This window comes from Notolepis coatsorum (genome assembly GCF_963971535.1).
Source record: "Notolepis coatsorum genome assembly, chromosome: 19".
Lineage (NCBI taxonomy): Eukaryota > Metazoa > Chordata > Actinopteri > Aulopiformes > Paralepididae > Notolepis > Notolepis coatsorum.
In genome coordinates, this window is record NC_140183.1 from 55,126,819 (window position 1) to 55,143,834 (window position 17,016).

A 17,016-nucleotide genomic window follows, 5' to 3' on the forward strand; every position below is an offset into this window, starting at 1 on the left:
GACACTTCACTCAAACTCAACTCAATCAAAGATAATTCCCCCTTCACTCTCCTGCTCTTGAGTGCTTGTGTGTGTGCGCGTGCACATACACATATACACACTTGGGGTGAAGGTTTAATGCCAGTCCGTACACTCGGATCAATATTTATCAAATCTTCCAAGTTTCTCTCGTGTCCCTTGTCTTCCTCTCACTCACACACACACACACAAAGAGCAGAGTATGCAGGCGAGCTCCAGTGTGACGTCGACACCGGTTCGGAGAGGTTCACACGAGTTCACATGAGCCACTGCTCCTTCTCCTTGTTGAACTGCTCGACCCAGCGGCGCGTCAGCTCCAGGTAGTGTTCTGGCCCGTGCGGCAGGTAATCCATGTACAGGCGGGTCACGGTCTTCTTTGGTGCTGCACGCTCTATCTGCGTGCCCTCGTGCCACTCGTTGAACGACGTGATGGCGACCATCTCCGGCCGCACGTTTAGCGCCGCCTGCAGGGCCGTCTCGTAGTAGCGACCGTTGACGCGGTTGCGCGTGTTATGGTTGTTCCACGGCCGCACACTGGTGTCGATGTAGCCGGGGCCCACGCTGGGGATGAAAAGGAGGTTGTTGCCGTCGCAAAACGCCTTGATGGCCTTCCAGTTCTGGTGGGAGGAGCCGAAGGAGAAGCCGTTGGAGGCGAAGTAGGAGTACATGCCGTCAAAGCCGGCGGCAAGGATGTCATGCTTGTGGCGCTCCTCCACGATCAGGGCGATGAAGATGGCGTCGTAGGCCGAGTCACGCAGGCTGTGGGAGCCCGCGGGGGTCAAGAGGTCGGCCCAGGACTCCGGAGGCGTCAGGTAGGAGTCGTAGATGTAAAACAGAGGGAGGCTCTTCCCCACGCTTGACGTGAACTTGTAGAAGGCTCTGTGGTCTCCGTACCTTTAAGTACAAATCAAATCATTTAGGAAATATGGGTGTTCAAAGAGTTGTTTATTTCAAGAGTAACACATGAACTTGTACTTTGGAAAACCATTAAAGTTGCTGTGTAAGTGGTATTTTTTGTTTGTTAACACTTTGAGCGCCACGCCTGGTTTTCCGTTTTACCGGCTGAATGCCACCATCGGCGCCAGGCCACGTGAGCGGATCGGCGCGGCCGAGAAATCCGCTCTTCGCTCTTTAAAGCTTGGTCCGCTCCGCTAATCGCTCATGTTGACCCCGCCCCCAAGTCGCTCTCCGCTCCCTCACCGCTCACCTTGAATCGAGCGCTCCCCGCGCCAGATCGCTCGGCTTTTTTTTGGAGCATGGTGTAAATTAGCTCAAACTACAACAGTCTACACCCCCTGGGCCCCTTAACAATTGTTTGTATTGAGCAGCATTGTAATTGTACCCATTCTGCAATGTTAAATAACGTTGTTTATCCATTCACTAGCTCTATTAAGCGATGATAGTTAGCCAAGCCACAATGCTATGGTCGCTGCCATTAACGTTAGCATGTAAGCTAACGACAACAACAATGGCGTCGATACTTTTCTAACAGGAGTGAGTGAAGGAGGAGGAGTGAAGCCTGAACAGGATATCACAGGTTCACCCTTCTCAATTCTCATTGGTTGAAAATGGCCTTCATGTTTGTACATCGCCATCTGTTGCTTTGGCATTGTACTACATGTATATTATTACATCAGTGTTAAACCACTGTGTGAGCGTCCCGGAGTGGATTGGAGCGGAGGAGAACTCTCGCTCCGGACGTCGCGCCGACCCATTTTAAAACCACTCCTCGCTCACGTCAAAACCGCCCGCTCCGCTCCCCGCGCCGCTCACGCTCCGATCCGCTCACATGGCCTGATCGGCGCCAATGTTAACGTTAATATCGCCTAATCTATGTTTTAAATTATGGCTATGTGTCTAATCTGCCCATCGCATTATCAAAGACTATTTTCCAGTCAGTGCTGTCAAGGCAGATTGTTTTTTTATCGCGTCGTTTCCGTTTCAGAGCAGTTAGAAAAGCCCCCGTTTTGATATAAAAAACAGCTCATTCTGGATCATTCTATGAAAATCGTCTTTTAGTGGAATATTCCACAACGTTGATATTCGTCGGCCTTTTTATGAATCGTTTTCAAATAAACGCTAGATGATCAATATTATACGTGCACGCAAGCACATTACGGCCGCGCACGGATAATCGCTTCGTTGATTTCCTCACAGACTTTTACAAAACAGCTTATAACTTCATCAAACTTACTCTGATTATCCTAACACTGATAACATAGAGTCCTTACCTGACATCAGATGGTATCCAACTGGTATATTCCAATTCCTGATCACCATTTGAAAAAATCGCTACGTGTATGGATCCAACGCGATATTGTAGATCTCCATGATCAGCGGGGATCTGAGGTTCCAGAATGAACTGTGGTAACCCCGGCTGGATCAGTGAACTGGAAAATGTGGAGTACCGGATTTTTTTCCCCATTCATTTTCATTGAGTCCATTCCAAAATCATTTATGTCATCTGGGAGATGACAGGGGGCGCTTTTTTCCACAGTGATCGCCGGCGCCGCTCGGCTATACTCGGGTAGGCTCGGGTGATGCAATAATTTTTCAGATCGCTAAAAAAAAAGAAATCCGAGAAATCTCGTGAGTGGCTAGCAACCACCTATAAAAAAAACAGAGAAATCTCGTGAGTGGCACTCAAAGTGTTAAAATAAGTGCTCTACATGTTAAAATAATAGCTCCTACACTATCACTGATATTTGTGTCTGGTCAGTAACATGGGTCTCCCAATCCCTCCGCTCTGCAGTAAACACGAGATACATTTTCTGGTTTCCTGTTCCCCTTTATCCAATCAGGAGAGGGAACTCGACAGTGCAAAAATGGTCTGACAAAAATAAGAAATAAAAACGAGTTTTAAGCATAAGTGTGCTTGAAACAAGTAATATAATCTACCAGCGCAGCAAGCTAAATTGGGCTGGCAAGATTTCTTGAAATAAGTTTTTTCTTTTATATATTGTTCCCTCTACAAGATACAAGATACTTTAATGCCACAACTATGGTTGGTGGTAATCGTTTGCGGTACAGCATGTTATTTAAGCACTGGGACATCAACATGGAACATCAAACGCCCCCTCCCACCTCCCAATCCCCACAATAAATACATACAGGACAGTCACATATAACAAGTGTCAGTTCAGTTCATGTTAATTTCAGTTCGGATGCTTGCCCGTCTGTGCAAGGGGGGGGGGGGGGGGGGGGCCAGGGTGTTTAGTGTTCGCACTGCTGTGGGGAAAAAGCTGTTTGTGAAGCGTGTGTGTCTGGTTGAAATTGACCTGTAGCGACCTCATAAGTGGTGTGCTGGGTGGGAGGGATCGATGACTATTTTACCAGAGCGGGGAGGGGGCAGCCAATTATTTTGGAGGCTGTCTTGGTGATGCGTTGGAGTTTGTGTGTGGTGTGTTTGTCAGTGGAACTGTACCAGACTGATGAGGTGAGGATGCTTTGGATTATGGCGGTGTAGAATTGGACCAGCAGGCGTTGTTGGACTCTGTACTTCCTCAGTTACCTGAGGAAGTACAGGCGCTGCTGGGCCTTTTTGATGATGGCAGTGGTGTTAATGTCCCATTTGAGTTTATTGCTGATGTGGGTGCCGAGGAACTTGAATGATTCAGTTAGGGTTATGGGTTGGTCTGAGATGGTTATTGGGAGTATGGGTGTTTTTTTTTTTTTTTTGAAGTCCTGAAATCTATTGCAATTTCCATGGTTTTGGAGGTGTTGAGCAGGAGGTTGTTGGATGAGCACCACCTCACTGCTCTGTCCAGCTCTTCCGATTGGATAAAGTGGGAAGGGATACCAGAAAATGTATTTTCTGTTTACTGCAGAGCAGAGGGACTGGGAGACCCATGTTACTGACCAAACACGATATTAGTGATGGCTGTTGGAGTGTAAAGCTATTTAACACTTATTTTAACAAAATAAATACCACTTAAAGAAGTGATCTGTTCTCTAACTGTACATCAAGTCAACAGGTTTCCCATTGTGCTAACTCTGTGATGCAGGATGCAGTCAATCAAGACTTCACCTGTCTATGATGTACTTGACGTTGTCGTGGACACTCTGGTCATTCCTCCCTTTATACGGCTGGATGTGAAATGCAACCTGTGAAGACGGGTAGAAAAAGAAAAAAAAGTGAAAACCAGCACACCTCTTTGGTTTCCATTCAACAGAGTCCTGTCACAAAACATGCTGCAATCAGCAAATGCAGTTGACCTAAGTATTGACTCAAACTCTCCAGTTGGAAGCCCCGGGGACTGTTCTCATTCGGAAGGTTGACAAGGGCAAGGATTTGATGATCCTCTCAGACTTTGATTTGTAACTAATCGAAGCCTGGGGACTAGCCAGGCGGGGGAAGTGGGCTATTATGATGCAGTCGTTATATTACAGGTCACAGCTAATTACACCTGATTGGACTCAACTCCACTGGCGGCTGGTCCATAGAGGGCGCTAGGGCGCCGCCCCCCCTGGTGGAAAGTGGTTTTGTTTTTTTCTATAATAGTAGATTTCAACCGCTAAAAATATAATACTTTTTTTTTAATAAATAATAATAACATTTAACCTGTTCCACACGATGTGAAAATCCGCATAAAATATATACCTAGGTAAATGGAATATTGCTCCACTTCTACAAGGGCTATTTGCATATTCTTGGTATCTAGGTACATCTATGGACCTCAGGGAATGTATTCACGGTGTCAGAAATATTGTGTTTGTGTTTAAAATGGACAATAACGTGTAATATATGTTCATCCCCTCTCTTCTGGGGTGCTAGAAATATCGCCCCACTGACTGGGCGTCAGTGCGCAACACAGCCAATTGAAAAATGCACAGCGCAACATAAATACACCTAGCAACTAAATTTAGCCAATCAGCGTCTTCAAATATGATGCCGAAAGGGTGATTTATTTAGCGCCCCAAGCAGAGTCATTGGTGTGTTAGGGTGTGTGCGGACTGATGACGACACCAATGATGGACGCAGGAACTCAAGACGAGACAGGAAATAACAAACGCTAATAGTTGTTGTCGTTGCCGGAAATTGATAATAATCACAAGATACATTCAGACAGTGTTGGATCTAACTAAATGGATTTATGGACATATTTATGGAAAGTTCAAGCCCGGACCACAAAGCTTCTCAAAGGGTTAGCGCGATACACAACGGCTCTTCCAATTCTTACGTGATGTTCTACCCACAGCAAAAAAAGTGAGTCTCAGCCTCAATATATACTGTTCTGTAGTTACTGAAACTGATTGAATATGGCACCACCCCACCTAGAATAATTTTCACCAGCCACTAGTTTTTAACGGTATAATGGTATTTCACAGTGTTTAGTTTTCCAGTGCAGATTACGATGTTATATGGCATCTTATGTCTTATGTTGTAATACAATTGCCATGGTGTTTTATTAATTCACACAAACATTTAGTCATTTAACATGCTTGTATTCAAAGCCAGCAAAGTGATAAGTGGTATTGTTCGTGCCAGTGCCAAACTGAACTCTATAACAAAGTTAAAAAAAAATATATAATAATAAATCAATCGAAAAAGTATATGATATATGATGTTTTCAGGGTTTCAGCTGGCATGCCTGTGGTGGAAGGTTCATTCCACTATCATAGGCCCAGGACAGAGAATAGCCAACGTCTCTCTCTAAAGCAGGGATTCTCAAACCTTTTTATACCACGATTATTTTTGGTGACCCCACACTTAACTCAATCAGCGCCGGACACGATGATAGTCGGGTTAACTCGCCAACCGTTCAGCGCCAGACCCGAGTATAGTCGGGTTTTCATCGTTATTTATTTTATTCGATATTTCCATTCATTACAGGCACACAGACATCTGGGTTAACATGGGGAATCATCCTGAGAATGCCAAAGTGCAATACCGGGCGCATCAACCCAGGTGGCCGTATCGAGCACCCTTTGAAACATTATATCTTGGCCTGTGCGTCGATCAAAAGTCTCCAGTTGGATTTTTATTGGTCGGGCAAGGGGAGCGGTTGTCCCGATCAGATTGAGAAGCGTGAAATGCTCCCGGTGCATGATGTGTGGCGGATTATGTTGGCGTCACGATCTACTCCAATACTGGGACTCGCGATCAGATAATTGGAATATTCTTTTTGGGGTACATCCTAGTGAAGGTAAGGCCTATATGGTATCAATCCTGCTGTGATCCAACCATGACTTCACTTTGATCACAATATGTGTGTAACGTTACTCCACAACGTGTGCCCCCCACCCTTTCATGCGGCACGGTGGTGTAGTGGTTAACATTGTCGCCTCACAGCAAGAAGGTCCAGAGTTTGATTCCCGCTTGGGGACCAGGTTTCCATGATGCCAGGTACTAGGTGGGGTATCTCCCAGGCCTTTCTGTGTGGAGTTTGCATGTTCTCCCCGTGCTCGCAAGGGTTTCCCCCCCGATAAGATAAACCCAATGGAAAAACATGCACAACAGATCGCTAACACTGTGGCGTCCTTGACGAAGACGGACAGGAGCACTTGGATTGGTCCCCGGGGCGCGGCTCACGTTGACGCCCTATCTGCTCCCGGCTGCCCATGGGGGGAAGGACAACGGGATGGGAACGGGATGGGAAAAGTGCAGAGAGACATTTCATCTGCGACTAAGTGCATGTGTGTGTTCCTGTGGGTCGCCCATCTCGCGTGTGTGTGTTAACTGCATGACAAATAAAGACTTCTAGTCTAACAATTATTATTCATGCATTCATGATGAAACATAATACCGATAATATAGATTTTGAAATAATCGTCGAGAAACGGCAACGTTTTTAGTGAATTGCACGTATTGCTGCATAGCGTCGTTTTCTGATATTAGACAGGATTACTCAAACTATACTCATATTCACCACAGTATAAAAAACGGGAATGTATGGATGAAAAAAAAAATTCTTTAACACATATTGAACGATGGATAGTCGATGTCAAATGGGCCATAGTATTGTATCCATAGCTAGAATATAGTTATAGCCCTGCAAACACCGCCACGTATTCCTATATTTTTGAGCGTCTGCCTGCATATCGCTGCGGCGCTGATTGGGTTAATGTATCGCGAATTTCAATGTGGAATTAAAGAATATCAAAATAAAAGCATACGTTGTTGAACTTGATCATGCATATTTATTAGACGTTATTATTACAGCACTATGTTATCAATACACATTTATAAAACGAGGCATATATATATATATTTTTTTGTTTATATCTTTTTCCCCCTCCTTTTTACATTTTTCTCCCATCCCAATGTTAGTCGTTATGCCAATTCCCAATCCCCTTCCTGGTTGTTGCGCACTCTACCCCCTACCGTCGGTCTGGGAGGGCGGAGACTATCGCATGCTTCCTCCGACACATGTGTAGCCAGCCCACCGCTTCTTTTCACCTGGCAGCGCGGACTCTCACTGGGGGAGTGTAACGTGTGGAAGGGTCACACTACCTCCCCCAGATCCTTCCCTCGCTTAGCTCGCTATGAAGGCGCCCCGACCGAACTGTAGGAGTCTTTGTTTACAACGACCAGGACCCACCCCACCGGCTTTCCCATCCGCTGACACTGCCAATTGTGTCAGTCAGGGGCGGATTTAGGATTGTAGGAGATCCGGGGCTTAGCCCAGATAGGTGCCCGCGTTTTTTTTTTTTTTTGGCAGGCAAGGGGTGGTAAATTCAAAAAAATCAGATTTTTTTGAATTTAATGAACCTGTATGTGCAATTTCCTGCAATATAGAGCCTTCAATCTTGACCAATAAAGCTGCTCTTTTCACTATAAAACTCAGTTAACCATAACGTAGTTATGGTTAGATTTATATATTGGGGGGGGGATATATCATATTTTTCATATGATCAAAAAGTGGTGGAGCAAGAGCATACCTTTGCTCCCCCAAGTTCAATAGTGGGAGAGCAGAGATGCTCCGAATGCTCTTATGGCCAGGCGTCTATGATTCACTGATACAAAGTAAAATAGTGCAGTGCAATAAAATAGTTAGTAAAATAGAATAAAATAATGCAATAGTGCATTGCAATAAAATAGTTATCATCGTATTTTTTCGGGAGGCCGGTAAGGAGTGCATTACAGTAGTCGAGTTGGCTTGAGATAAAGGCATGGATCTGGTTTTCAGCGTCCTTTTGATTTATAAATGGCCGTACTTTAGCTATGTTTCTAAGGTGGAAGAATTAAGTTTTTGTCAACTTGTTGATTGTGATTTAAAGCTTAGGTCTGAGTCTACCATAACACCAAGACTTAACTCACTCAAATACAGTTAGCAGCTGGATAGACCACAGATGGAAATTAGCTTCTGCTAAATCTGGTGCAAACATATTTTCATGTAACAATGATGAATTGTCAAAAAAAAAAAAAAAAAAAATTTTAAATAGATTCAGGGCTTTTCAGAAAACATTCGGGGCTTGAGCCCAAGTAGCCACCCCCTAGCCCCGCCCCTGGTGTCAGTATGGACGGCCAACCAAGCCGGAGGTACCGCAGCTGGATTCGATCCCACTGTCTCTGCGGTGGTAGACAGACGATTAGTCCGCTGCGCTACCCGACCGCCCAAAAAACCGAGGCATATTTAGCCTAAATATGTTGCCAGAACATAAAAAAAAATATATATATTGATTTTTTATTTATTTATTATTCTTTTTTTTTAACTTGCCAATGTGCCACCACCTACACTGTCACCTACCCAGTACCCACGACCCCACTTTGGGTCGCAACCCGTAGTTTGAGATCCGCTGCTCTAAAGAGAGGTCTGTTCACTCTGCCGCCATCTTGATAACAGAGACCAACAAGACCTGACCCCTATCTCTTTGAATGGGGGAGTCATTGTTTTTACTTCATATTTTCCAACCTTTATTTATTCTCAAAGACAATTGAGGTCACCCTCATTTTCAATGTCGTCGAGACTTTACAGACATTTCAATGCACACATTTCTACAATATAACAATAATAGATATGAATAACTATCTATATAGTATTTATTTTCACTGGTAAATGACTGACAACACAGAATGGTTCATTTGTACAAAAAGGACAAGTTTGTGATAGAATGCTATTTTCCACTTAGAACAGCCTCTATGCATGTGCCACCTGCCATAGTCTTTGGTTACCATGCCAACCACTCACTGTGCGATTCCCACCCATTTAGCAGAGATTGTGATTAATTTAGAAAAAAAATTTAACTCACATTTCACCTCAAGATGCAGTAAATTAGCATTTTACTCAACCTAAAAGCACACCCCACTTAATTATTTTATCTGAATATGTTTCAGATCTGTTTTTCGTTGCCACCATCTTTACTGTGAATGGCTTTCCCCGTTCAGAACTACCATAATGCTTTTGTCTAAGGATTCTATTAATCCGGTTTCTCCGCTATACTAATAACATGGTCATATTTGATGGTGGTATTATCGAAACTGCCTCGCATCCGAAAAGTATAACCTTGACTTGCAGCGTTAAGTGGAGCATTTCATTCATGTTAACCACTTGAGAAGCTGTGCCTGTAAAGGATTGTTTCCACCCCATTTGCTCTGATGCACTATGAGTCTTTTCTGCTCTAACTAGTCCCTCCCCCAGCCGCCCAGGGGAGTTTTGTGAAGTTCACTTTAATGGCTCTGTTAGAACCGGCTATATACCACTGATGAGTGAAACACACACACAAAAAGTGCTGGGAGTTTAATATTTTAAGGCCGGATTGGAGAATTCTGTGACTTTTGAATTATACATGATCAAAGCAAAACGCTTTTTTTCTTGTAGTGTATGGAAACCCAAGGGAAAGAGTGTGAGGGGAAATGGCTTTCTAAAAGAGGACAGAGAGGACTCCATTAACGGGATGGAAGTAACACCTTTGCACAGCAAGCGAACACAATAAAGCTTTAGCCTTCGCTGTAACTAACACTCCCATTTTACCACTGATTAAAGTCCAGTCTGAGCTTGATTTGAACCTTGCTCTGACTGCCAAAAAAAAAGACACCATTGTCCCTGACAGAAGAATTTACGAGAGGAGAATATACCTTAAACTGGGTAAAATAAAGAAAACCAATCTTGTGAAGAAAAGGACTGGTGTTGCATTTTTCATGACTTGGAATTGTCTTCATTCCACGTGACTCAGAGCCAAACGGTTTGCCTGCCGTCCATTGGAATGACTTGCAGTGGGGAGGCTGGGGTTGAAAAAGGACAACTGTGCCCATATGGACACTCTGAATCGGTTACTGTGAAAATGGGGCTCTTTGGACGACAGCGAGTGTGTCAACATGACATTGGGCCATAACTGCACTAATGGATTAAAGTGATGCAGGGAATTGGCTATAGCCTAGCAGCCCTGAATAGATCAACCGTGAGCTGTGGGAAACCAAAGGAAATCCACTGCTGTCACTAATGCACACAGAAAAGTGCCTTGGCGCGTAATGAAATAGTGTGTTTTGGTGGTGTCAGACACACTCTCACTCCTCTACATTTCAATTTGGAGAGAGAGTGTGTGAAAGAGGGAGAGTGAGATCCTGGCTGACTGAATAAGACACTGTGCTGTGGAATCAATGTCTAAGGAGGCATAACTCTCTGTAATGTGATTAATTCCTCTGCTGGATTTTATGTAACATAACAGCATATTCTGCTATAATAAAGAGATAAAATGCTGAAAGGGCGGAGTTTAATTGAGCGATTGAGCCTTCCTTTCTACATGATCCCAGGAGTAAAAGAGCTGTCACTGTCTCCTGCTGGCTGTGGATGAGTGCGACCGCTGGAATAACCAGCTCATCTCCCAGGCCAGACACAGCATCAATTTATGAGTAAATGAGATGGAGGTTTCTCGTATCTCCCAACCGTAGACAGACTAACCTCAGCACGTCGGCCACGGTCATAGAATAGGCTACGAGGGACGGAGTGGAATCTAGTGACATGTAATGCTACTACGACGAGGAGCGAAGGAGGGATGTGATCCGGTTACTTTGAAAATAGACTTAAACGGTAAACAAATAAGATGAAGTTACACAGCCTCAGCCTTCTGCCATTGATTCGTAATAACAATGAGAGCAATTTTGGCCAAGTTGAGCGCATTCCTATATGCAAGATTGTCAACCTCACTCCAACGTCAAATACACACACACACACATCAGTTGTGGACCATACGAGATGGGATCAAGCTGGATGCTGTTCAGTGCATCTGGACGCGAGGAGCTTTGGCTGATGGCATCGCTTGGGCACCCATCGGCTATAACCCCTCTCTGCACGCGCCAACATGGCCTACTTACTAGCTGGAACATTGTATGGCCCCTCAGGGCTCCGATTGTTCAGGAAGGCATACTGAGTCATGGGATCCACACAGCGCACACGCCCCCTCCGCTCCGCGGGCCTCCAGCCTCCTCCCTGCCTCCAGCCTCCTCCCTGCCTCCTCCCTTCATCCTGCCTCCTCCCAGCCTCCTCCAGCCTCCTTCCTGCCTGCTTCCTGCCTCCTCCAGCCTCCTTCCTGCCTGCTTCCTGCCTCCTCCAGCCTCCTCCCTTCTTCCAGCCTCCTCCCTTCATCCAGCCTCTTCCAGCCTCCTCCCTGCCTCCTCCAGCCTCCTCCCTTCTTCCAGCCTCCTCCCTGCCTCTTCCAGCCTCCTCCCTTCATCCAGCCTCCTCCCTGCCTCTTCCACCCTCCTCCAGCCTCCTCCCTGCCTCCTCCAGCCTCCTCCCTGCCTCTTCCAGCCTCCTCCCTGCCTCTTCCAGCCTCCTCCCTGCCTCCTCCCTGCCTCTTCCAGCCTCCTCCCTTCATCCAGCATCCTCCCTTCTTCCAGCCTCCTCCCTTCTTCCAGCCTCCTCCCTGCCTCCTCCAGCCTCCTCCTTGCCTCTTCCAGCCTCCTCCCTTCATCCAGCCTCCTCCCTTCTTCCAGCCTCATCCCTTTATCCAGCCTCCTCCAGCCTCCTCCCTCCCTCCAGCCTCTTCCAGCCTCCTCCCTTCCTCCAGCCTCCTCCTGCACCTGACTCCCAGTTCCCTGTTAGCCCCTGTCAGCCTCCCCTGGGCCCCGCCTCATCTTCAGCCCTAGCTCCTCTTCAAGCCTCAGCAGCTCCACCACCGACGCTTGCGATAGCCTTGTTGGCTCCATGAGGAGGATCTGCTTTTAAACTCTTACCGCTTCACAAGTTGCGTGCAGGGGCTGCTGTTGAGATATTTTTTATCTTATATAAAAGCCAAAGTAAACTCTGTTGTTCTATCTGCTGTGTTGTTACCCAGTGTGAGGTCAGCAGAGTGTTATTACCCAGTGTGGGGTCAGCAGAGTGTTGTTACCCAGTGTGAGGTCAGCAGAGTGTTGTTACCCAGTGTGAGGTCAGCAGAGTGTTATTACCCAGTGTGAGGTCAGCAGAGTGTTGTTACCCAGTGTGAGGTCAGAGTGATGTTACCCAGTGTGAGGTCAGCAGAGTGTTGTTACCCAGTGTGAGGTCAGCAGAGTGTTGTTACCCAGTGTGGGGTCAGCAGAGTGTTGTTACCCAGTGTGAGGTCAGCAGAGTGTTGTTACCCAGTGTGAGGTCAGCAGAGTGTTGTTACCCAGTGTGAGGTCAGCAGAGTGTTATTACCCAGTGTGAGGTCAGCAGAGTGTTGTTACCCAGTGTGAGGTCAGAGTGTTGTTACCCAGTGTGAGGTCAGCAGAGTGTTGTTACCCAGTGTGAGGTCAGCAGAGTGTTGTTACCCAGTGTGAGGTCAGCAGAGTGTTGTTACCCAGTATGAGGTCAGCAGAGTGTTATTACCCAGTGTGAGGTCAGCAGAGTGTTATTACCCAGTGTGAGGTCAGAGTGTTGTTACCCAGTGTGAGGTCAGAGTGTTGTTACCCAGTGTGAGGTCAGAGTGTTGTTACCCAGTGTGAGGTCAGAGTGTTGTTACCCAGTGTGAGGTCAGAGTGTTATTACCCAGTGTGAGGTCAGAGTGATGTTACCCAGTGTGAGGTCAGCAGAGTGTTATTACCCAGTGTGAGGTCAGCAGAGTGTTGTTACCCAGTGTGGGGTCAGCAGAGTGTTGTTACCCAGTGTGAGGTCAGCAGAGTGTTGTTACCCAGTGTGAGGTCAGCAGAGTGTTGTTACCCAGTGTGAGGTCAGCAGAGTGTTATTACCCAGTGTGAGGTCAGCAGAGTGTTATTACCCAGTGTGAGGTCAGCAGAGTGTTGTTACCCAGTGTGAGGTCAGAGTGATGTTACCCAGTGTGAGGTCAGCAGAGTGTTGTTACCCAGTGTGAGGTCAGCAGAGTGTTGTTACCCAGTGTGAGGTCAGCAGAGTGTTATTACCCAGTGTGAGGTCAGCAGAGTGTTATTACCCAGTGTGAGGTCAGAGTGTTGTTACCCAGTGTGAGGTCAGAGTGTTGTTACCCAGTGTGAGGTCAGAGTGTTGTTACCCAGTGTGAGGTCAGCAGAGTGTTGTTACCCAGTGTGAGGTCAGCAGAGTGTTGTTACCCAGTGTGAGGTCAGCAGAGTGTTGTTACCCAGTGTGAGGTCAGAGTGTTGTTACCCAGTGTGAGGTCAGCAGAGTGTTGTTACCCAGTGTGAGGTCAGCAGAGTGTTGTTACCCAGTGTGAGGTCAGCAGAGTGTTGTTACCCAGTGTGAGGTCAGAGTGTTGTTACCCAGTGTGAGGTCAGCAGAGTGTTGTTACCCAGTGTGAGGTCAGCAGAGTGTTATTACCCAGTGTGAGGTCAGCAGAGTGTTGTTACCCAGTGTGAGGTCAGCAGAGTGTTGTTACCCAGTGTGAGGTCAGCAGAGTGTTGTTACCCAGTGTGAGGTCAGCAGAGTGTTGTTACCCAGTGTGAGGTCAGAGTGTTATTACCCAGTGTGAGGTCAGCAGAGTGTTGTTACCCAGTGTGAGGTCAGCAGAGTGTTGTTACCCAGTGTGAGGTCAGCAGAGTGATGTTACCCAGTGTGGGGTCAGAGTGTTGTTACCCAGTGTGAGGTCAGTGTTATTACCCAGTGTGAGGTCAGCAGAGTGTTGTTACCCAGTGTGAGGTCAGAGTGTTGTTACCCAGTGTGAGGTCAGAGTGTTGTTACCCGGTGTGAGGTCAGCAGAGTGTTATTACCCAGTGTGAGGTCAGCAGAGTGTTGTTACCCAGTGTGAGGTCAGTGTTATTACCCAGTGTGAGGTCAGCAGAGTGTTGTTACCCAGTGTGAGGTCAGCAGAGTGTTATTACCCAGTGTGAGGTCAGCAGAGTGTTGTTACCCAGTGTGAGGTCAGAGTGTTGTTACCCGGTGTGAGGTCAGCAGAGTGTTGTTACCCAGTGTGAGGTCAGAGTGTTGTTACCCGGTGTGAGGTCAGCAGAGTGTTGTTACCCAGTGTGAGGTCAGCAGAGTGTTGTTACCCAGTGTGAGGTCAGCAGAGTGTTATTACCCAGTGTGAGGTCAGCAGAGTGATGTTACCCAGTGTGGGGTCAGAGTGTTGTTACCCAGTGTGAGGTCAGCAGAGTGTTATTACCCAGTGTGAGGTCAGCAGAGTGTTGTTACCCAGTGTGAGGTCAGAGTGTTATTACCCAGTGTGGGGTCAGCAGAGTGTTGTTACCCAGTGTGAGGTCAGAGTGTTGTTACCCAGTGTGAGGTCAGCAGAGTGTTGTTACCCAGTGTGGGGTCAGAGTGTTATTACCCAGTGTGAGGTCAGCAGAGTGTTGTTACCCAGTGTGAGGTCAGAGTGTTGTTACCCAGTGTGAGGTCAGAGTGTTGTTACCCGGTGTGAGGTCAGCAGAGTGTTGTTACCCAGTGTGAGGTCAGAGTGTTGTTACCCAGTGTGAGGTCAGAGTGTTGTTACCCAGTGTGAGGTCAGCAGAGTGTTGTTACCCAGTGTGAGGTCAGCAGAGTGTTGTTACCCAGTGTGAGGTCAGCAGAGTGTTGTTACCCAGTGTGAGGTCAGAGTGTTGTTACCCAGTGTGAGGTCAGCAGAGTGTTGTTACCCAGTGTGAGGTCAGCAGAGTGTTATTACCCAGTGTGAGGTCAGCAGAGTGTTGTTACCCAGTGTGAGGTCAGCAGAGTGTTGTTACCCAGTGTGAGGTCAGCAGAGTGTTGTTACCCAGTGTGAGGTCAGAGTGTTGTTACCCAGTGTGAGGTCAGAGTGTTGTTACCCAGTGTGAGGTCAGAGTGTTATTACCCAGTGTGAGGTCAGCAGAGTGTTGTTACCCAGTGTGAGGTCAGCAGAGTGTTGTTACCCAGTGTGAGGTCAGAGTGTTATTACCCAGTGTGGGGTCAGCAGAGTGTTGTTACCCAGTGTGAGGTCAGAGTGTTATTACCCAGTGTGAGGTCAGCAGAGTGTTGTTACCCAGTGTGAGGTCAGCAGAGTGTTGTTACCCAGTGTGGGGTCAGAGTGTTATTACCCAGTGTGAGGTCAGCAGAGTGTTGTTACCCAGTGTGAGGTCAGAGTGTTGTTACCCAGTGTGAGGTCAGAGTGTTGTTACCCGGTGTGAGGTCAGCAGAGTGTTGTTACCCAGTGTGAGGTCAGAGTGTTGTTACCCAGTGTGAGGTCAGAGTGTTGTTACCCAGTGTGAGGTCAGAGTGTTGTTACCCAGTGTGAGGTCAGCAGAGTGTTGTTACCCAGTGTGAGGTCAGCAGAGTGTTATTACCCAGTGTGAGGTCAGCAGAGTGTTATTACCCAGTGTGAGGTCAGCAGAGTGTTGTTACCCAGTGTGAGGTCAGCAGAGTGTTATTACCCAGTGTGAGGTCAGCAGAGTGTTGTTACCCAGTGTGAGGTCAGCAGAGTGATGTAAGAGTGTTCGATTTGTCTCACACTCACACAGTGTTCGATTTGTCTCACACGCAAGGGGGTCCTGCTCAAGACTCCAAGGTCTCTATACCGTACCACCTTTTTCACTGTCAGGTTTTGAAGACCCAGTGGATGTCGTAGAACTGTAAGCTATCGCTGTCTGCTCTTCTGAAGGTTTTGCCTTAGAAGGGTCATCAGTATGATGTCATGCAGCCTCTTTTACCTTTTGACAGGACAAAGATGAACAGGACAGGACAGAGAAAGACAGGACAGAGAAAGACGGGACAGAACAGAGAGACAGTGCAGGAGGACAGAGAAAGACAGGACAGAGATACACAGGACAGAACAGAGAAATACAGGACAGGAGGACAGAGAAAGACAGGACAGAGAAAGACATGACAGGACAGAGAAAGACAGGACAGAACAGAGAAAGACAGTGCAGGAGGACAGAGAAGGACAGGACAGAGAAAGACAGTGCAGGAGGACAGAGAAAGACGGTCCAGGAGGACAGAGAAAGACAGGACAGAGATACACAGGACAGAACAGAGAAATACAGGACAGGAGGACAGAGAAAGACAGGACAGAGAAAGACATGACAGGACAGAGAAAGACAGGACAGGACAGAGAAAGACAGTGCAGGAGGACAGAGAAAGACGGTCCAGGAGGACAGAGAAAGACAGGACAGAGAAAGACGGTCCAGGAGGACAGAGAAAGACGGTCCAGGAGGACAGAGAAAGACAGGACAGATAAAGACAGTGCAGGAGGAAAGAGAAAGACAGGACAGAGAAAGACAGTGCAGGAGGACAGAGAAAGACAGGACAGAGAAAGACAGTGCAGGAGGACAGAGAAAGACAGGACAGAGAAAGACGGTGCAGGAGGACAGAGAAAGACAGGACAGAGATACACAGGACAGAACAGAGAAAGACAGGACAGGAGGACGGAGAAAGACTGTGCAGGAGGACAGAGAAAGACAGGACAGAGATACACAGGACAGAACAGAGAAAGACAGGACAGGAGGACAGAGAAAGACGGTGCAGGAGGACAGAGAAAGACAGGACAGAGATACACAGGACAGAACAGAGAAATACAGGACAGGAGGACAGAGAAAGACAGGACAGAGATACACAGGACAGAACAGAGAAATACAGGACAGGAGGACGGAGAAGGACAGGACAGAGAAAGACATGACAGGACAGAGAAAGACAGGACAGAACAGAGAAAGACAGTGCAGGAGGACAGAGAAGGACAGGACAGAGAAAGACAGTGCAGGAGGACAGAGAAAGACTGTCCAGGAGG

The 17,016-nt window shown here is 47.0% G+C and overlaps 1 protein-coding gene across 2 annotated transcripts in view; it reads right to left on the reverse strand.

The window, feature by feature from the left end:
• Positions 1–275: 275 nt before the first annotated feature.
• Positions 276–17,016, reverse strand: part of LOC311245717 (glycoprotein endo-alpha-1,2-mannosidase-like protein) — a gene marked incomplete at both ends in the record, with an annotated part of 50,067 nt that continues 33,326 nt past the window's right edge. For both annotated transcript variants that reach the window (XM_084335666.1, XM_084335665.1), the window contains 2 exons: positions 276–912; positions 4,046–4,122. In XM_084335666.1, the coding sequence (XP_084191792.1) occupies positions 276–912; positions 4,046–4,122 (714 nt within the window). The remainder of the gene's footprint in view (positions 913–4,045; positions 4,123–17,016) is intronic.